Source organism: Amaranthus tricolor, chromosome 1, assembly GCF_026212465.1.
Source record: "Amaranthus tricolor cultivar Red isolate AtriRed21 chromosome 1, ASM2621246v1, whole genome shotgun sequence".
In the NCBI taxonomy this organism is placed as follows: Eukaryota; Viridiplantae; Streptophyta; class Magnoliopsida; order Caryophyllales; family Amaranthaceae; genus Amaranthus; species Amaranthus tricolor.
In genome coordinates this window covers 45,410,168-45,431,688 of record NC_080047.1, presented here as the reverse complement: position 1 = coordinate 45,431,688, position 21,521 = coordinate 45,410,168, and the positions used below count along the sequence as shown (strand labels likewise).

At 31.5% G+C, this 21,521-nt stretch overlaps 2 protein-coding genes across 5 annotated transcripts in view; one reads left to right on the top strand and one right to left on the bottom strand.

Annotated features, from left to right (window-relative positions):
- The window catches only part of LOC130828276 (cation/H(+) antiporter 28), a 5,411-nt gene extending 1,693 nt beyond the window's left edge, over positions 1-3,718 (bottom strand). Inside the window, exons 1-3 of the mRNA XM_057694152.1 lie at positions 3,503-3,718; positions 2,257-2,482; positions 1-1,028 (exon numbers count right to left, since the gene is read on the bottom strand). The exon at positions 1-1,028 is cut by the window's left edge and continues 7 nt beyond it. Of these exons, the coding sequence (XP_057550135.1) occupies positions 1-1,028; positions 2,257-2,403 (1,175 nt within the window). The 5' untranslated portion in view covers positions 2,404-2,482; positions 3,503-3,718. The remainder of the gene's footprint in view (positions 1,029-2,256; positions 2,483-3,502) is intronic.
- Positions 3,719-5,350: 1,632 nt separating this feature from the next.
- On the top strand, positions 5,351-20,913 carry LOC130808421 (uncharacterized). Of its 4 annotated transcripts, none has more exons than XM_057673901.1 (15): positions 5,351-5,740; positions 6,721-6,798; positions 7,549-7,572; positions 9,190-9,332; positions 9,421-9,514; positions 9,590-9,653; positions 9,831-9,932; positions 10,014-10,078; positions 15,987-16,064; positions 16,255-16,334; positions 16,490-16,709; positions 18,445-18,500; positions 18,680-18,808; positions 20,204-20,384; positions 20,585-20,913. In XM_057673901.1, exons 4-15 carry the CDS (start codon positions 9,319-9,321, stop codon positions 20,687-20,689), a joined length of 1,188 nt encoding a protein of 395 aa, XP_057529884.1. In that variant the 5' UTR covers positions 5,351-5,740; positions 6,721-6,798; positions 7,549-7,572; positions 9,190-9,318; the 3' UTR covers positions 20,690-20,913. The 4 variants fall into 4 exon arrangements, with proteins under 4 accessions (XP_057529884.1, XP_057529879.1, XP_057529893.1 ...); XM_057673896.1 differs by having other exon boundaries at positions 7,549-7,649; XM_057673910.1 differs by lacking the exons at positions 5,351-5,740; positions 6,721-6,798 and having other exon boundaries at positions 6,805-7,572.
- Positions 20,914-21,521: the final 608 nt, after the last annotated feature.

Sequence of the window (21,521 nt, the reverse complement as noted above, 5' to 3'; positions counted from 1 at the left end):
GCGATGATGGTCAGGTATATGTGTAACTGGCCTTTAACGTTTAAAAGCAGTGCAAGAATTATGGAATCACTCCACTGAAATTTAAAAATTAACCCTGATATAAGGGCTCCAATGATCTTTCCGACCGTTCCAACAGCAAAAAGACCAAACAACCTTGCCCAAGAACCAAGCGTCTTAAACTCAAATCGACCAAATTGTGCTTCCAACCCTACCCAAAAGGCAAAGTATGGATAAAAAACAAAGGTCAAGAAGTAATTAACTTTATTGACAACAAACTGTGAAACTCTCCCTTCTCGAGGTAAGAAAACCCCAGTAACAAATGCGCTAAGCACAGGGCTAAATCCCATAAGGGGAGAAATGCATCCGATACTCACTGTAAATGCAACTGAGAGCACTAAATGTGAGCCTTTAAAGGTCTTTCCATGAGGATTTGCGCTATTGACCCAACTCAATATTATAGGTCCTGCCACCAGTGTTAAGATGATTTGCACCACCAATGCCACACCAAGAGGGATAACACCGTGCCCTTTGAAATATTCATGCTGGTCAGGTGTTCTGTGACGCACCTGAAAATTACTCTCTGGTTGAAAAATGATGTATCCAATGCACACTATCAATATAGTTACCAACTCAGAGTACACAGCTGCCGAGATTGCAAATTTGCCAATGTCAGATTTCCCGATCTTTAGGTCTGTTAGCACTCGAGTTAACAAAGTCGAACCAGTACTCGACAAGATTATTGAGAAAGCCAAGTCAAACTTGATGTTTGGGTGCATCCCATAGCGTAAGAAAGAAGCTGTGCAACTTGTTAAAACAAATGTGAAAAACATTCCAGTATATGCAACTATAGCTTCTCTTTTAGGTATACGGAAAAGCACCAGGGGATCCATCTCAAGACCTAATGCAAACATATATAGTGTCATCCCGAAATCTGTTAAGAATTTCATGTTCTGTAGACCATTATTGTCACTCTTTATATGCAGTATCCCTGATCTCACAAAGGGCAAGTTTCCTAAAAATAAACCCACCTGCATTTTACAGGATGAAGCAAGTATATGTTTACACCAATAGCTAATCATCATTGTAGATGAGAGTTAGCATATGCTGATATGCAAGACTTATTGCATACTTGTGATAGTTTTGCCAAATGATATAAAGACAATATGAATAATTCCTATGCATATTACATTTACATACATTTTCTATGCACATTATCTTCAGCAACATTTAAGTGATTTGACCATGAATAATCCAACCTTTCCATCCGCCGTAAATAATCCCTCTTTTAGATTATTTTTAATAATTCAACCTTTGCTCTTAGCTTGCTATTGACATACTAATAGGGTATGATGATACCAAATTAAGGGCAAATGTTGGACTATTAGAAAATAAAAGGGTATTTTAACAAACTAAGAGCCAAGGTTAGATTTAATAAAAAAAAAAATTCAAAGATTAGATTATTACGAATGAAAGGTTAAATAATAATGTCAAATTTTCCCATATTAAATGGCCCATAGTAGAGGTTTGGTTTTTTATCTGGTACATAACTTTTATATACCCCTTTAAAGAACAAGGTACGTAAAGAGAAGCCACATAATGACATTTAAGGCTATCTAATACACTAACTCTTCCACATTTATTAATATTGTTATGGGTACTACTAACTTCTATTCATACTTAATACACAAACTCTTCTCTTTGAGAGACCATTTCTAATTAAACTGATCCAAAAAGGAAAATATAGAATAAGTTTTTCGGTAAGCATTAAGAATATTGTAAGTAGACATTAAGAATATTGTAAGTAATTAAGTACTTAAGTATATTGTAAGTAGGCATTAAAGATATTGTAAGTAGGCATTAAGGGTATGGTAAGTAGGCTAGTAGGCTAAGTTTCTTAATAGGCATTAAGAATATTATAAGTAAGCATTTTAAGTATTTTTTCAGTAGGCATTAAGTATATTGTAAGTAGGCATTAAGAATAATATTAGTAGGCATTAAGGATACAGTAAGTGGACATTAAAGTTTACTGGGCTGGGCCTGTCTCTTAGGAGACAGGTTGTACTTAATGTTCACTTTTTATGCACAACATCTTTCAGGATACACATTATGATGGAGTAACTCTTAAGATATTAGCAATAAAATTATTTATAGTTTGACTTTAAAAGTCAAATATGAGCAAACAAAAAGAATTGAAAATAGTTGTTGTATTTAAAACGACAATACATACATATAAAAATGAAGGGGAAGAAAACTTACAATGATTTCAGAGATGATTCTAGGTTGAGAAAGAGGCTTCAAGAGTATATGCACTCCATGGCAAATACCCAACAAAGAGATGAAACAAATAACAGATGTAGCAACATGTGAGATGGCATCATTACAATTTGTGCCGTCACTAACCATTTTTTTTTTCTTATGTTCAATGATCTACTCTTTCATTTCATTTCCTTTTTGCTTTATCTCTAGTTGCTTCCCTTTTTCCCTAAGAATAATTGAGATGTTTCAAATTGAATGTTATCTTTATTGATATATCTGCATCAATAATTACTAAAAACTCATTAATGTGTTTTACTCAACCAATGCTCTGTGAATGTCATTTTAGCCAACACTAAAAGATTTTTTTTCATTGGTTTTGGTTTTTGCTTTTTTTAACCACTTTTTTTTTCTAATAAATAAGTCAATAAATAAATTTTAATAAACATCTTCATATTATACTCAAACTATCAAAAAGTCATTTGCATAAATGACAAAGTAAATTTAAATAATCTTTTAAACGTACATCATAATCATCCATTAAGTCAAAAGTATTAGGATAATGCAATGTTATTGTTGTTGAACTTTTGTTGTAGTGTCTATTATATTCATAAATCATTAGTTCTATGAAAAATATAAAAAGTATACAATTCCTTTCAAAGGTCAATAATTTCAAATATAGCTAGATAAGGTAAGCTCTAACAATTTATGTCAAAATTAACATTAAATTGAAAATAGGCAATATCTTTACAAGAAATAATTCGACAATACTCCCTCTATGTATTAATACTTGTAACACTTGTGTCTTAAATGTGAGAGTTTTTTGTTTATTTTTTTTTAATATAATTCATATCTAAACTATTACTGTTATGTCATGAACATTAAAATTCATAAGGAAAGTTGTATAATAATAGCCCTATTATGTTTATCTCTAATAGGAGTATCAAATAAATTAATATTAATTCATTAAGAAAAAAATAGTTTATTATCCAACAACCATATGAAAAAAAGGTTACAAGCTAGTAGCATGATACGATGAATTCTTTCCTTTGTATATCATAATCATTATGGAATTTTCTTGGTAATTTATCTTTTAACCTGTACAGAGTCAATAATTTAAATGATATTTGATGATTTTGTTTCAGAAAAACAACCAATGGAAATAGGCAAATGAAAATAGCTTGAAAATCAAAGAGAAATTTATGGAAGAAAAACCAGATCATAGATGAATTAAAACTAATAAAATTACCTATCAATGTCTTCTTGATGCCACATTTGATGCTCCAAATGTTGATGGAGAGAGAAAAGAGATTTTGGAAAACATTTAGGATTGGATCAAGATCTATATCACATTAGAATTAGGAAGAATGTTCTCATTCTATTTTGAGTCTCTTGAGAAAATTTTACACCTGTAATACTTATTAGCATACAAGTCACAACCATATTTCTCAAAATTAAACCACCATTTTATAAATTTATTTATTTTATTTCTTTTTCGCAGTGGTTTTTTCTTTGAGATGGCTTTGTGTAGGTTATCACATTACATATATTTTATATTATGACTTTAATTTGCTTCTATACTAATTTTATTTCCCATGTAAGTCAACCATCAATAAAATCCTTCCATTTAGCGAGGCTTTATGAGGATGCTACGTGAAATTTTTAATTTTGTTCACATCCCGTAAAGTCGTTGAAAATATATTGAAGAATTGAAATATTATATATTTGAAAGGTGAAAATGAGGAATGAATATGACTAAATTGATTGGGAAGATGATACCTTTTTTAAAATGAGGAATGATAGTACCTAATAACCAAAATATGCTTAAAAGATGATATTTTTTAAATAAGAAATGATAATACCTGATAATCAGTAGTATTGTACCTTCCGAGGAAAGTTTTTAGACTATATTATTTATATGTGGAAGCGTACAGATTATTTTATAAGAATTTAATTATAGCTTAAAAATCAGCATTTATGTTCATTCTCGTGTTAAGTACATAACTAAGTAGTCAAAAAGAACAAATTTGCACGTCTATGTGCTAAATTTTAGTTATGTAATTAATTTATGCAATAGAGGAAGACTCTAGCGTAGATAATAATTGAACAATTAAAATTGGGGAAATAAAAATACATTCACATAGAAGCAAAAAGGGAAATAATTTTTTTGAAATTAATTTAAAGGTAACACGTGGCAAATGAGTAAAGCTCCTCAATTTTCATTGTATATGGGCCGCCCGGCAAAGTGGTTGTTTAATTATAAGATTGCTATGATGATTAGATATTTAGATGTCTAGTTAGTTGTGTAATAATATTATTCGGTAAAGTAGCAGTTGTGGTAACCATCATACAATTAACTAAAAGGATGGAAAATTCCATGTGTTATCCTCACAAATATTTATCATATGGAATAATCAAATTATATTTATTGCTATATTTATTGGACTAAATAAGGTATAGTAGATTTTATTCTATTAGATGACAATGTAGTTTATTAAATTTCTACATTGATAGATTGATTGAAATATAATAGCAAAATCTTATTCAACAAAATAATCACGCAATTAACTAAAAGAATTGAAATTTTTTATGTGTCATCCTCACAAATGTTTGCCATATGGAATAATCAAATTAGTATTTTTATTGTTATATTTATTGGACTAAATAAGGTAAAGTTGATTTATTTTATTGCATAACAGTATAAGTTTATTAAATTTCTACATTGATAAATTGATTAAAATATAATAGCAAAACCTTATTCAACAAACATAAGGTAAAAAACAAACAGAATATAGCACCTCGAGATTTTTATGACGTCATTATTTAATGTTTTAATAACTTTTGGAGATTTTATAATTATATAAAATAATTTTTGAATTAGTTTTAATAAATTTCTTTCATACACGAATTTAAATATTAACATAATTATATTAGAAAAAAAAAATATATATATATATAGATCTGCGATTACTAAAATAAAGAGGTTAGAATCAAAATAATTATTTTATTAAATTTGTGAGCACATAAAGATTTCTCACAAGAAGATGAATATAGATAAATAAATAAGTAAATAAATAAAATAAATGGAATGAGTTAGGGCTCCCTCCCACCCTCGATTCACACGCCTCTCTTCCCCTTTCCTTTTCCTTCTTTCTTTCCCTCCTTCCTTCCCTTCTCCCTCTACTGTGCCGCCAGGGCTGGCTGTTGTGCCGCCCCTTGTAACTACCGATCAGTTGCACGGCACCTCCTACAAGATTCCCCAACCCCTGGCCTTGGATCTCGACCCTCACCACAGCAGCTGCGCTGCGTTTTTTCGCAACCGGCAGCCACACCACAGTGAACAGCCGTCGACCCTTCCACCACCAGCAACCGCTTCTCTCCCTGCGGCCAGAAACTACCGGCTGTGATAGCAGCAGCCCTGAGCCGTGACTCCATCCACCACCACACTAACCACTCTTCTCTCCACCCCTTTCTCTTGTTCACCTAAGTAAGCCATGTCCTCTTCCCTAATTGATTTTCTCTTGTTTTTAATTGAAATTGTTATCAAGTTTATGATTTTAGTATTGATTTTTGTATTATTTTCATTGAATCTTTTTGTGGGTAAGAGTTTGATGGATGAATTGAACATATTTATGATTTAGGGTTTGAAGTGTGATTAGAAATTATGGGTTGTGTGTTGATTGTGTATTAATTTGGTTTAATTGTATCATGGGTAATAGAAATGGTGTTGTTCTTAGAGCATGAAATAATTAGGGTTTGATTTGAGATTACTAGTAGTGTGTGCGTTGTATGCTACTTTGATGTGGTGTTATGATTAATTGAATAACATGAGTTATTTCAAGACTTGGTTAATTATTGTTGTGATAATTAGTAATGATTTTGATTAAACTTGACTATAGTTATGATTTTGGTGGTCAAATTGGGAGTAATAGATGCTACTTGTTGTGACTTGATTGTTGTGGATTACTATTACTCTTAGTAGGTCGTCATTGAATTTATAAATACAAAATTTTAGTAAGGCCACGAGAATAATATCAACTTATTATAGAAGGTTGTTAAGTTACTTGCGGTGATGCTTGATTGTAGTCTTTCTAGCTTTGGAGAATGTAGCGAAAGATGTCGCAATCCAACTACTTTAAGAATTTTCATCATGTCATATTAGTGTTATATTTAACATTGCGAGACTTAAGTGTGAATTGTTGTTTTACTTTTAAGATAATGTGAATCGTTATAACTCAAAGTTAGTTGATGTAAGGAAACGGTTTACATAATCCTTTTATTCTTTTGTCGATGGAAAGACTTGTGTTATTGTTGAACTAACGATTATGATTGGTGTTGAATGAGTTGCTTACAGGCTAGAAGTAATTGAAAACTTGTCGTGAATGAATGATAGTGGTTACTTTGGCTTTTAGTTGGTATGACAAAGTAGTTAAGGGAACTTATTAGTTTTATTCCTAACTTGTATAGGTTCCCAGTTTATAAGAGAAAAGTAGAACCTTAGTTGGGTGACTTTTGTAACATGTAGTCGTGCAGTGACGCTTGCAGGTACGTAAAAGCAGTAATTAACTATCGTATTCATTGTTTCAAAGTATTATCAATATTTCGTGATTATATGCATCGTATTAGAAATTATAGAGCGCTGAAAAGTAAACTATGCTATCGAATAGTCATAATAGTGGTATAGGCAAGTAGAATGAAAGCACTAGGAGACTATGAGAACAAATTCCTAAATAGTAGAGAACGCACTATGGTTGCTTGTGGTATCGAATTGATTCCCTAGTTATTGAGCTTTGATTTTGATTAGTTGGCGTGACTCAACTGGATTTATGTCCAGTTGATTTAGTAGTCCCCTAGGTGAGATCTGACGGGATACTTTTGTCATTGGGCGTCGGGCGGCCGATACCGCCCCTTGACCGAGGTGTTACCATGCAGGCCTTGCAAACCCCAATATGAGCTCATACTTTGCCATGGGCACCGGGTGGTCGATAACGCCCTTGGCTGTGTCACTGCCATGAATAGAAAAAAAATCCACTACTTTTGAATATACTTCGAGGGATTAGTAGTTGAAAGAGAAATCATGAGTAAATATAAGTGTTTAGTAATTATAAGTGTTTAGACAGATAAGTAGCTTCGTTATTGTTGTGCTATGTCGTCGTCTATCTCCTTGTTTTATGAATCTAATTGTTATAAGTTCATTGATTACTGACGTATATCTGTTTGTTGTTGTTTGTTCATGACTCTCTATGATGTTCCTGCTATGATACATTTGGCGATGGTCATTATGTTGAGCAACAGGAGGATCATAGTTTGACATAACAGGTATAGGAGCTTCTTTTGCATTACACACGGGGGAAATGAGTGAGAATCTTGAAGAGTACAATAATCTTATTGCCTACGTATAGTTTCTTTTTAATTAAGTTGATTATGTCTTGATTTTGAGGCACATGTCCTCCTTTGTATAAGTTATATTCGCTGTGTTGTTTTTTGTGGTTTGTATGTTTAAATGGTTTATCATTCTCGTATCTTTCTTCAAATTCAAGCGTTTACATTAGAATCACGATCCATGCTTAGCATGTCGACCGAAGATTACGCGATGATCATTTCGCCGTGATATTTTGTTACAAGGCCGATGATGCCTCTTTTCTTTTATGTTTTATTGATCGTCGTCTTTTTATAGTGGTCAAATTTTAGGGGAGATGCTGTCGAAATTCCTGCACAATCTTGTTTGGAGTTTTTTAATCCCTTTAATTAAATCAATCAAACTTTAACCATTTTATTTCTTTATTCATTTTATATTTTATTTTATTTTTAATGTAACATTCGAATTTCCTCTGTTTTCTTGCGGTTTTGGTTCCGTATAGAGGGTCGAAAATTCAGGGGTGTTACACAAAAGCTCCCCAATATTTGCTAAGAAAAATATTTTAACAGTAAAAAAACTTAACAGAGAACTAGAGCAGTGTAAATAGAACTAAAAATGTCAAAATTAAATTGTAATTAATAGAGTTACCTATTATAAACTTTGAAACTTTTAAGAGATTTTTTGTATATACATCTTAATATAAAACTTATGAAACATGAGAAAATTATTCTCAAGTATATATTTTGTTTTAATCAAGGAAGAGGAGGAAAAATGAAAAAAAGAGAAAAATATACTTTTTTTGTCTTATTTATTTTACATCAATTACTATCATACTCAATGTGTATTATTTTTATTTTTGGATAATGACACATTACTTTTTTTATCTCAACCGTGCATATTAAATCTCTTAATTTCTTCAACACAATTTATTTTCTCTCTTTATTTTTTATTAACTATCCATAAATTTTCTTTTAAAACACACGTTTTTTTTGCCACACAGAGAAATATATTTTAAAGGGAAGTGGAAAAAATATATATATTATCAAATTGTTATAATTATATTGATTATGAAATTTAAATGTGAAAATTTTAACTTTATAATGATAATATATAATTATATCATCATTATATGATCGTAATACGTCCATATCTTAACACTTACAAGTTCGTGCATTGTACGAATTTCTAAAAAATCTTGAATAAGTACTTTTGATTTTGTAATGCATTAAGTTGTAAGTTGAAATGTTTTGAAAATAGCAACCAATATCACTAAAGCCCTGTTTTGATGAACTGATTTTTTCTAATTAAAACTGATTTTTACTGATTAAAATTGATTTTTATTTGTTGTAACTGATTTTTACTAATTATAATTGATTTAGTTATAAATTATAATTGAGTTGTACTGATCAAAACTAATTTTACTTATTGTAAATGATTTTTATTGATTATTTATTTTTTTAGTGAACCAAATTAGACCAAAATAATATTTAACATGCTGTTTTACTGAACAATTACATTTATATTTTTAGCCTCATTAAATTAATAACAGCGGCAAACTCTTATATCGAATACTATAGGTCGCTAGTCGTTAAATGAGGGGACTGAATGAAACGGGTTTGCTGTGTGGGCGTTGTGAACCGTCAAGTTTGAAAATTAAAAGCAATCCTTAGCGGCGGGAGACAAATTAGTCTTTCTCAAGTTTGAAAATGGATCTTCGCAGGTACTCTTTCTCCCTAGCCATTTCTTCTTCTTCTTCTTTTTTTTTTCTCTCATTTCCAATTTCATAGTATGTGTTTTATTTTTCATAGTCGAATTTGCGATATTTCCAACTTTCTCACCAATTCTCGTGCCAATTCCGCCGATGAACACAAGTTGCTTCAAGATTGCTTTCAAGCTATACAGGTACACTCTTTAAATTATCCCTCTTTTTTGTTCGATGCCTTTTCCTTTTTTTTTAATATATTTCTAATTTTGCAGACCGATTTTAACCAAATTGTTGCTCATCACTCAGATGTTGCATCTTTTAATGATCAAGACCTAGGTAAACAATAAGTTTTACTTTCATTATTTTTTTAAAAAATTAGTACCTTTTAAGTTATGGTCAAATTATCTGAGGTAAGGGCTTTAAATTATATTTCTTCAATTTATGACTATAGAACTAGTGTTCAATATATTTCTGAGCGTTGTTATATGACAAACAACGGGATCATGCTTGTAGATGCATACATAGATCGTTTGAGAGATGAGATGAGGAAGACGGAGGCTGAAACTGCTTCCCTATCTGATGAAATTGATAGTCTTAGAAAATTGTATGTTGAAGGTGTAAATTCATAACCTTTTTCTTTCCCTGATGTTCTTTAAAGATACGATACATGCTAAATAAGCTGCCTTGGAAATCCAGGTTCTTGTCATTTGGAAGCTAATCTTGAGTCATTGCGCAATGTTGTGGAGAAGGCTGAATTGGAGGTCAGTTGTCTGGTTTGAGCTCTGTTTTTGTCCTAAACTCAAGTAAGCGATTTAATTAATTTGTCTAATTTATAATCACGGGATACGAAGCAAGCAAATATGGTTGATATTAAATCTATTCTAATGTTGCTAACAATAATTAAAGGACTCAAATATGATAATGAAATAAATTAAAATCAACAATTCGGGATTTAATTTATAAATAAAAGACTCTAGGATGTCGGAAATCACTTAAATCCTCGTATGAACACAACCAAAGTGATCTTGTTAATGAAAACTCAAATATGATAATGAAATATGATTAAAAGTGATCTTGTTAATCTCAAGTTTCTTGCTATTTTGATTAATTATTAGATTTAGTCTCTATTAATTCACATCTCACATACTCATTCTATTGACTGAATTAATAAGAATTTAACTAAAATTTACCCTAAATCAAAGTTATTCCTAATCTCACACGCTCGTTCTTTTGATTAGTCTAACAAAGCATATTTAATTTAAGATTATTAGCCCAATTTAATCATCAAACTCTAATTTTATAGACACTTTTAATAACATTAGCTCATACTTTGAATCTAAGATCAAACTCTAATCCTAGAACAAGAAATATACTCACTAGTCATGGAGAATAACATAAAAACAATAAATAAAACCCTAATCATAATACTAGACATAATAGAAATAAATAAGGAAGACAATTAAATAAATAAATAAAGAACAAGATAAAAGAAACTTACAAATTGAATTGAAACTGAAGTTTAAATTGCATAAGGGATTGAAATTAGCAAGGAAAATAAAAATTGAGAGAAAAATAACTTAAGAACTAAAAACTAAAAAAAAAACTAAAACGAAGCCATAATTAATAAAATCCTAATGCCTATCTATACTATTCGTTTACTTGGGGAACAATCCTCCCTAAAATAACTGTATTTAACCTAATAAGCTTAATCAAATAAAGATAAATTAAAATAATATAATAATAAAGGTAATGGAAAGTTGACGACACAGAATTCCAGTATATAATGTCGACTCAACTTTCTCTCCTTCCATTTGAAGCGAGTCGGCTTCAGTCACTGACCAAAAACTGCATTTTCCAGTAACAAACGCCGACTCGGCGTTTTTGTCCAAAAAAGTGAAGCCAAGTCGTCTTTACCGTGCTGAAAATCGCATCAAACTTCGAACGATTGTCATTTATCGCTCGGTTGTCGAAATCGGGCATATAATATACCTTTGGAAAGCTCTTGAAGTCTAGTTTCAATGCGGCAAACCTTGCATTAATATGATCTTTCCATCAAAAGTTATGATCAAAAGAGTAAATATGTATCAAATTTCACCTCAAAACTTTTGCATATAAACACTTTTCTACTCTTTTGTTTATCTTCTTTATAAAACATTTTCAACCGTGGTAAAATCTAAGTAAACTCCGTCATCATTAAAATCATAAGAATTATGCTTAAAACAATCAAAACCGCTCAAAATCAATATGAAGAACCAAAATGGGTAAAGTAGCATAAATCTTCAAAATTAACACGAAATTACTAACAACAACCATTAAGGAGTATAAAAAGATATAAAAACCGCAAATAATTGCACTTATCAATAGGATACTAATATTTATCATTGAGAAATGAGCAATATTTCCTGAAGCGGTCTTAGTATATACTCCCTATCATCTCTAGCTATGCCAACTCAAAGTATTGAAATCAAGGTTAATCCAAGATTAGAGTTTGATTCAAGTAAGGTTATATTTATACAAGTAAGGGTCTTGAATTATTGGATCAATCTAACTAATCTTAACAACTTTCTCTAATAATATTATTGTCCTATTCTTTATTTTTTAACACTCCCCTCAAGTTGGATAATAGGATCTTCAATGCCCGACATTTCTTACTGGATTGTGCTATAACTTTTTGCTTTTTTCTTTTCCAAGTTATCAAATTTCCTCCAACAAGGGTAAAGTACCCTGAAGTAGATTTTCTTCCATCCCTATCTCTAGCCAATTTGCATCTGTGTATGCTTGAAGTTGTAGATAATTATTCTTCTAAACATGACACCTTTCCCAAGACTTCCTTTGAGGTATCTCAGGATTCAAAATACAGCTTCCATATGTTGAACTTGTGGGTTATGCATAAACCAACTCACAATCACGATAGGGTATGAAATATCAGGACATTTATAGAAGAGATGAATTAATTTTTCTACCATACTTTGATATCTTTTACGATCTGTTGCCATGATTAACTACAATTGGAGTATCTGCTGGTCTGCATTCTATGATTTCTACTTCAGTTAGAAAATCAAGGATGTATTTTAAGAAATAAAAAATTCTCAATTTTTACCTTTAATACTTCAATCCCTTGGAAATACTTGAAACAATTTTTCTTTAAAATTTTTTATTTATGCACAATCATCACCAATGATAATCATATTATCTACATAAATAATAAGACATGTAATGAGTCTCATAGTGTAAAAACAAGGTCGCATCACCGTATCGCGACCAAAATATAGGCCGCATTAACCACAAAATCATCGGTATTGGCCGTGAAATCCGTTTCGCGACTGTTACCGCGACTATGACCGAAATCGTATTTTCACTATGATGAGTCCTCCCTTTTCTTTAAAAAATGTGTATGATCAGAATTACTTTGCTTGTATCCAAATCTTTTCATAGCATAAGTAAATTTTCCAAACCATGCTTTTATGGTGAATGTTTAAGTCCATATAAATTCCTTTCAAGCTTGCAACCTTCTCCTATAGAAAAATCTTAAGAGAAACCTGGAGAAGCTTCCATATAAACTTCTTTTTGTAGTTCTCCATGAATGAATGCATTCTTGACATCAAATTAATATAATGATCAATCTTTATTTGCAGCTTCATATAAAAATACTTTGATTGTATCAATTTTTGCAACAGAAGAGAAGTTTCTATTTAGTCAATGACATATGTTTGAGGAAACCCTTTGCAACTAAACGAGCTTTATATTTCTAGATTGTGCCATATGTCTTGTATTTTATTGTAAAAACCTATTTACATCCTACATGTTTTTTTCTATGAAGTGAAATGCTCTTAATTCAGGTTTGATTCTTCTGCAGAGCATTTATCTCATCTTGCGTTGGTTTTCTCCCTTCCCTGCTAGACATTAAATGCCATAGCTCCTTGTGAAAGATTCCCTTTATTTACGTTTTTTATTGGGTACCATAATGTTTAAGAGAGATTCCCCTTGTACTCCTAGGTGGTAATTGGTAGTTTATAGGACTAGTAGTATTTTCTCTACTAGTAGGTGTTGAGCATCAATAATTTCTTCACTGTTATGCGTTTCTTCCTTTAAATCATGATTATACTCCACAACAATATCAATGAATGAAATAATAGTTTGAGTTACCTCAGTTGAAGGAGAGGATAAAGAGAAGGAAATACTAAACAAGGGTTGGATCTCTTTGCCCTCTTGTTCTTTTGAGTCTTGGTTAAGAAATACTAGATAGACCAACCAACTAAGATTGTCACAAGATTTATCCCCTGACATCTAAGATGGCTGTAAAAATAGGATGTCTCAATGAATTCACAATCTATAGTTGTGTATAAGCAATTTCTAGTAGGGTCAAGACACCAATAGCCCTTTTGGTTTACCTCATACCCAACAAAAACACATTCAACTACTTTAGGTTCAAGTTTGTTACGATTTTTTGTTCGAAGGTGCTCTTAAACTGTAAACCAAAGATTTGTGGTGGTAAAGTATGAGACGAAGGTATGATTACATATGTTATAAGAGTATCAAATGGTGTTTTTTATTTTAACATTTTTGTAGGAAGGCGATTAGTTAAGTAGTTAGCTGTGGCTATAGCTTATGGCCAAAGATGAGATTGAACAATGAATTCAAACATAATTGCACTTGTTATTTCAAGTAAGGTATAATTTTTTCTTTCAACTACCCCATTTAATTGTGGAGTATCAATACAAGTTGTTTGGTAAATGAGACCATGATGTGTAAAATATTGTTTCATATCATTATTAATATATTCACCATCATTATCAGATCTAAGAACTTGAATTTGTGTTTGAAATTGGGTAAGGACCATTTTTGCAAGATTAACGAAGATTTCAGATATTAAATTTTTGTTTAAGTAAACCCAACTTATTCTAGTGCAATCATCAATAAAAAGCACATAATACAAGAATTTATATGAGGTACTTTCTGGTGTGGGTTCCTAAACATCTGAATGAATCAAAGAGAAAGGTTTACTCGCATGAATTTTAGTAGATGAATATCATGTTTATTGTTTTTTGCTTGAATACAAGCCTCACAATCAAGTTTAAGATTTGTCACTCTGTGACCCTCATCTTTTCCCAGTTAGATTTCTTAAGAAACCTTTGGTTTCTCTATAAAAACACTGGTTTTGAGTTTTCCATAGTTTTTATTTCCAATACCTAGAGCTAGAACAATTGTCTCCCTTTCCTCTTTTAACGGGGTTTTTTCTTTTAAAAGGACCTTTGGTATTCTGAATTTCCGGTCTTTGTTTCCCTTTGTTGTTCGTTGGATTTTGCACATATAAGTAAAGATTTTTTTTTTTTTTTTCGTTTTCTTTTCAAATAAATTAGGGTTTAAAAACCCTTTTCTCAAACCTGGGTTCAGTTCATCATTGTTGTTATGAGTTGTAGCCATGGCTGCCTTTCCAATTTTCTTGGCTTCTTCTATATCTTCCTGAGATTTGATACTTATGTAAGCTTTTATCCTTTTGTTTTGTTATCATCTCTCCATTGTTCTCCCCTTGAAGTTGTTTTTACGGCACAATTTTCTTTTGTATGACGAGATCCTCCATTGTGAGAACATTTTAGGTGGGCCTTTTTATCGTCGCCTCGGCGGGATGATATGTTTGGTTGTTATTGATACGTTGTCCATGGAAGGTAAGTCTTCTTGGAGTGTTTGTTTCTCAAAACCCATTATTTTCCATCGTTCCACCTACAGTCTGATTGTGGCGTATGCCTTTTCAACAGTTGGTAAGGTATCTCGAATAATGAGATCCTCCTATCTTTATAAAAGTTGTCGTTTAAACCTGCCAAGAATTGATATACTCACTTCTTCTGTACCTGTGATATCATTTGAATAGCTGGTAGGATTTGGTACTCTCCGATTTATTTCTTTTCAAAGCATTATTAATTTTTTGTAAAAGATTTTGATTGTGTCTTTTTCTTGTTTAATTGAATTGGCTCTAGTCATGAGATCTAAAATTTGTTGGCCATCATGACCACTACCATACAAGGATTCAATGCCTTTTTATAAATCTTTGACTGTGAGATAATTTAAAAATTGGTAAACTAGATCTGGTTCCATATTTTCAAGAATCGAAGATATGACAATGGAATCGTTTTGGGTCCATCTTTTGTATTTTAAGTTAGTTTTGGCTGGAGGAGAAACGATGATATGATTGAGTCTCCCTCTGCCACTAATTTCTAGATGTATGTTAACACCATTTTGTATAATTGTTGTAGGTAAGATTTTTAGACATGTTAACGGTATGATTGTCAACGTTTCAAATTGATTGGTTTCAAATTGATTTGTTCTGTTGGTGTCGGTTTGTTCTTCCATTTCTAGTAAGGATTATAAGGTAGATATCAATGCCAGAATTTCAGATGCTATAAATACCTTTTGGATTTAATACCATGAAATCAAGGTTAATCCAAAATTAAAGTTTACAGGAAAAATGTTTTTCTAATTTTTGCTTGATTCAAGTACAAGAGGTTATATTTATACAAGTAAGGATCCTGAGTTATAGGATCAATCTAACTTATCTTAACAACTTTCCCTTTTAATATTCTTGATCTATTCTATAATTTTTTAACAAGTATCATACCCTTTTAGCTTTTTTTCGCGTATATACTTATTGAGGTGGAACTTTGTTGGACACAGGGACTAGGGCAAGCAGAAACAGGTGATGTTTTTAACTCTAGGCAAGAAGTGAAGCCATATCATGATGACTACTTTGAGGTTACTTTTCTCATTACATCTTTTCTATGGTGTTAACTATTTTTGTTTAGGACAATCGAGTTGTTTTTCAGTAACTTGCACTGGAAGTGTAATCTTGTTATTTGATACGTTTGTTCTCCAATGTGAAATTTGTCATTTGTGACCATCAATATGTATTATTCTGTGTTTTTGATACTCTCTTGTCATCCAGGTCTTAAAGCTGAAATACCAAATTGAGAAGAATGATAGGACATTAAAGTCTTTTCAAAATCTAGACCTCAACTTGAAGAGGTAATGGGTAATTATTCGATTTTACTTATCCTTAGTTTTAATTTCTAAACATAAAGCAATCGTTCTCTGGTATAAGGCTATATGTGAATTGCTTTGATTGATACATTTTTGTACTCGTATTTCCTTTTGATTAATTCTTTCCTTGTATTTTGTAGGATTGAGGCTTTAGAAAACATTGAAGAAGCAGTAACTGGTTTGAAGGTGATTGACTTTGAAGGAAATATTATTAGGGTGTCATTGAGAACATATATTCCAGTTGTTGAAGGTGTCATGTGCCAACTGAGTGTTGAAGATGATAATATCAAGCTGTCTGAAGTTAACCATGAGTTGTTAATGGAGCTCATAGATGGAACCATGGAGCTTAAGAATGTTGAGGTACAACTGGACAAAACTTTTTATAATTACAATCCCAATTGATCTGATATTGCTGGAGTGAAAAGATTATTATCCCTGATTAAGACTTTGTTGATTATTAGAAACATATTTTTTATATCTTTTTGGGCTAGGTGCTAAACTTGATAAATATTGTCTTTGTAGAAACCACACTCTAGCTATCCATTATTTAGGCACGTACTTCTCTATGATGATTGTTATGCATTAATTAGAAGAAAAATCTTGTGAAATAATTTACTACAATGTTGGGAGATCTTGTCTTAGTTTCAAAAGTGCGCCTCGAGCTCAGGCTCCAAATGCCTCGACTAGGTGAGGCAAAGCCCACTACAAGAGGCGTGCACCTTGGTGCGCCAAGATGCAATGTGCGCTAAACTAGTGTTTATGCAATGATAATGAATGTCAAAGCTTTTTAGCGAAAAAGTGTGCTCACTTACAAAGAGCTCTCGCCTTCGGTCTGCGCTTTACGCCTAGGCTCCAAGGACCTTTTGCACCTCGGTGCCCCTCACGCTTTTTAAAACTAAGATCCTTGTCTATAAGGCATGTGCCAGTCTTGGTTGTTAGCATCGAGTGCACTATGATATGAACATGATTACACCTCTTCCCGGCTTACCTGCATACTTAGAATTGAATCTCTTATTTGGATAGCTAGGAAAGATGAATCAGCTTCCAAGATAATTTGCCAACTCAAAGTTCAAATGTATCTAGATTTCCTGATTAGTGTTATTATTAATAACTCACAGAAAGAAACGTGAAAAATAGAAATTTGTCAGCACAATCCGAGGTAGGTACTTATATTAAAAGAGACTCCATTTGGGAAGGGGGGCAATGAACTTTTTCCTGGCTTTAAAATACCTTTCCAGCCTATGTTCTGGGTTTGAGGGGCAGCTGGAGCATATGATGTGCTGGTATGACATAGTGACATGTTCCTGGGCATTTGCTGATATTGGCCCACAAATCTTCGGAAATAGAGTTTTTTAAGTCAGAATTTTTGAGATAAAATGTGAGGTTATTTTATGGAGAATCAAACACTAGGAAAATGGTGATTCAAAGCTGATCACCAATACACAACTTTTTATCACTATAGCTCATCAGCATCCTTTGAAAGATGTGCCACATTGTTCTATCTCTAAAACATAACTGAAAGGATTTAAGTTCAAACAAAGGACTAATCTTGACACTCTTCGACACAGATTTTTTGTTTTTAGTTTGTTTCTTTAGCTACCTATGGTGTCCTGTATACAAGTTCTCCATGGTTTATATGTCGATTCAATTGTGGGCCCTTTTTTTGACTGGAACGGTGGAACCTAATACCATTATGAGTAGAAAATGGGATGCTTTATTATAGATGTTAGATTATATGTGTTTTTTAATGAATCTCTTAAGGAAATATTATGTCATTATGACCTGTGTATTTGAAATTTGTGTCTGCAGTACAAGGATGGTAATTGTATATGTGATGAATTAAGTCTAAATAGAAATTATATAGATAGAAAATGATTTTAGTTGCTTTAAGTAATGTTAGCATCCATAGTATTTTCTTCTTTCTTTCTTCATGCCACAGCTTCACGCCTTTGTCTGTAACTCATTCATGCTAATATTGGTATTGTTTTACATTATTCTATAAGTATTATATTTTTGTACCCCTCTGTAGTCTACATGTTGAATTGACTGAAATTGACGCACTGGATTTTTTATTTTAATCTAACAATGTCTGCAGATTTTTCCTAATGACGTATTCATAACAAAAATTGTTGAAGCTGCAAAGATCTTCAGGTTTATGGTCCATTGTCCTTTTCTAGTTCTATCATTTTATACTCTGCCTTGTAGCACTTTACACTCTGCCTAGTTTCATTATTTCAAGAACTCATAGTTCTACCATTTTATACTCTGCCTTGTAGATAGGAGCACCTTTTTTTTCTTTGTTTGATCCTTTTCGTTTGTCTTTGTGCCAGCAAGCTATTTTCAGTGTTGTTGCTACCTCAGACAAGAACCTCCTTGGGATGGTTTTTGCAGAAAGTCCAAGATAGAATTGTCATGTGCACAGTAAGACATGTTATGGTGAAAATTGCTAATAAATCAAGGTGAGGTTCTCTTAAATGGTTTTAATTGCATATTTGGTTGCATTACGTCATAATATTCATTGTGGTGTATCGATTAAATTAGTGATTGCTTTTTGTTTCAATCTTTATGCCGAAACAAACTACACGTTATACTTCAAATTTGCTTTACTTTTGGGTCACTTGAAGTTTTGTAAACTTGTTTTTGCTTTGTTCATTATGGATGCCAAGGGAGTCTCTGATCACACATTGCATGGTTTAAATCATATTCTTAATTTGGATTACTAATTTTTGCTTATGTTGGGAAGCTGTTTTAGTTTTTAAACTATGAGATCTATCCGGTAATAAGTTTTTTGGTTGTGTTGTAATTCTTTCTAGAAGAACAATCAACTAATAGGTGGACGATAAGAGAATTACAATTGATTAAAAGATTAAAATAGGGAACATTTGAATAGATTGAGAACTGAGATAAGATAATTAATGTAATAGAGGATAAAGGAAAAGAGCATATAACGAAAGAATATAGATGTGGAACTAGTGTTTTTTCGTACATAATCCTTTACTAAACATTTTAGGAAAATTACCTAAAATAATTCAACCTATTTTTTATTGATTTTCCTACAATAATCTCTACTTTTGATTAATCATAAATAATCTCAATTTTAGGATCACTTACCTAAAAACATTATTATTGACCGATTTTTACAGATTAATTACAATAAAAAAGAAAAATAAAATCAAAAATCAAAAATATTAATAACTAAAAGTTAAAATCAAAAAATAAAGTTACTTGATTTCTATTTTTAAATTTTTTTTTATTTTTCAATATTTTTATAATTTAATTTTGTATTTACTTTTTTTTTATTTTTATGCAAAATGGCTTATTGTATAGTTAAGAGATTACCTTGGTGTATTCTTAGCAAGCACCCATCATAGTTAGGATTATTCATGTATAATCAAAAATAGGGATTATTATAGGAAAATTAGTAAAAGGTTGGATTATTTTGAGTAATTTTTTCAATATTTTATTATCTTAATGTCATTTAGTGACTTCCTTCTTAGCGAGGTATGTGCACATCCTTGCCCTAGTAAATGCAAAGAGGTTGTTTCTTTTATTAAAGCCTTTTTTGTTTTTGAAGAGTATACATTTGCCATCTATTTTTTTATTCCAAAAAAAATATGAGTTCTGTGTAGTCTAAACATATTGCTTAGAATAAAAAAAATACACTGTGAATTACTGAATTCCCTTCCATGAATTTGCAGAAGGGAAAAACCTTTGCACCTTGTTCTGCCGTAAAAATAAAACTAAGAAATTCGTAAATTTGTAACTTGACATTACACATTTGCAGATCATAAGTCATTCCTAAATTTCTTGCATCAAATTGCAAAGGATGCTTCTTATTTATGAGTTCTTTGCAGGTATTCATTTGAGTATTTTGATAAGGATGAGTTAATCATAGGTCACATTGGTGGGCTAGAGGCCATTATAAAGCCTTCTGATAATTGGCCATTATCCGTTTCTGCATTGAAGCTAGTCTCTTTCCGGAGTTGTGATGAAAATGCTAATGAAATTTCTTCATGTTTGCTTTCCAAAGTTGAGGCAAGTAGTTATTTCGTACCTTTATCATTTGTATAGACAGTAGCATCAACTAATTACTTATCAATGTTTGATGAATTTGAAAAGCTTTTGCCTTAATCTTTTAATAAATATGAGGTCCCTTGGTTATTATTGTTTCTATATTTGCATATGAAGTACTATATTTCATTTTAAAAATCTATACTGGGTATTATTTTTTGTAGGAGGCAAATTCTTTCGACCTTAATACACGGAAAAGCATAACAAATTTTGTAGGAGGCATTATTGAGATACTTCCTGAACGAATTCGTGAAGAACTCCATATCTAATACTTGCCTCAAATTTGTGTAGTTTCTTCCTTTTTTAACCTCCATACTCTGTTTTGAAGGTGCAGCTTGTTTAAAATGTCCTTTATACACTTTTGCTCCTTTCAAAGGCCCTTATGATTAGATAGTCGGCCAACACTATCGTTTGTGTTTTAGTACTTATGTACTATTTTGTTTTGAGATACATTGTTCGTACATAATGTGATAACTAACCCTTGATTTGTAGACGAACTTGTGTGAATTTCATCTGGGTATTCGTAAGGACCCTCATACTCAGTTTTCACTTGATTTTCCTTGGACGGAATTTCATCTTGATCATTGATATATACATCAAACTTCACATATTCATCACATCTTTGAATCTCAACATCTATTATTAGTAGTTTTTTATTGGTCATGAAGGAGATGATGAAGGTGAACATCATCACTTTGTGAACCTATATCGTGATGTTTATTGCTTGTGTCCATATGTTTTCATTTGTATGGTATGTCTTGCTTGTGTCCATATGTTTGTTATCTGCTATGATCATATTATGAACATAACCTAATTATCAAAACAAACAAGACAAAATTAATCTGTAAGAATTGCATTAGTTTTGTATTTTAAAACCTCAGTTTTCGTTTCACTTATTTTCTGAAACTGAAACATATTTTGATATTCAAAATCTAAAAATTTGTTTCCAAAACTCTTAACTAAAGTTGTTGTATCCCTATTACCTACAAATAATTGGATCCTTTAATTTGGCAATCAGTTATTTTTAAGAAAATCTATCTACAGTTTGCAAGGAATAAAATTTGTACTGGTCTAAAATTTTAAGCTTAAACTTTGTGCTCC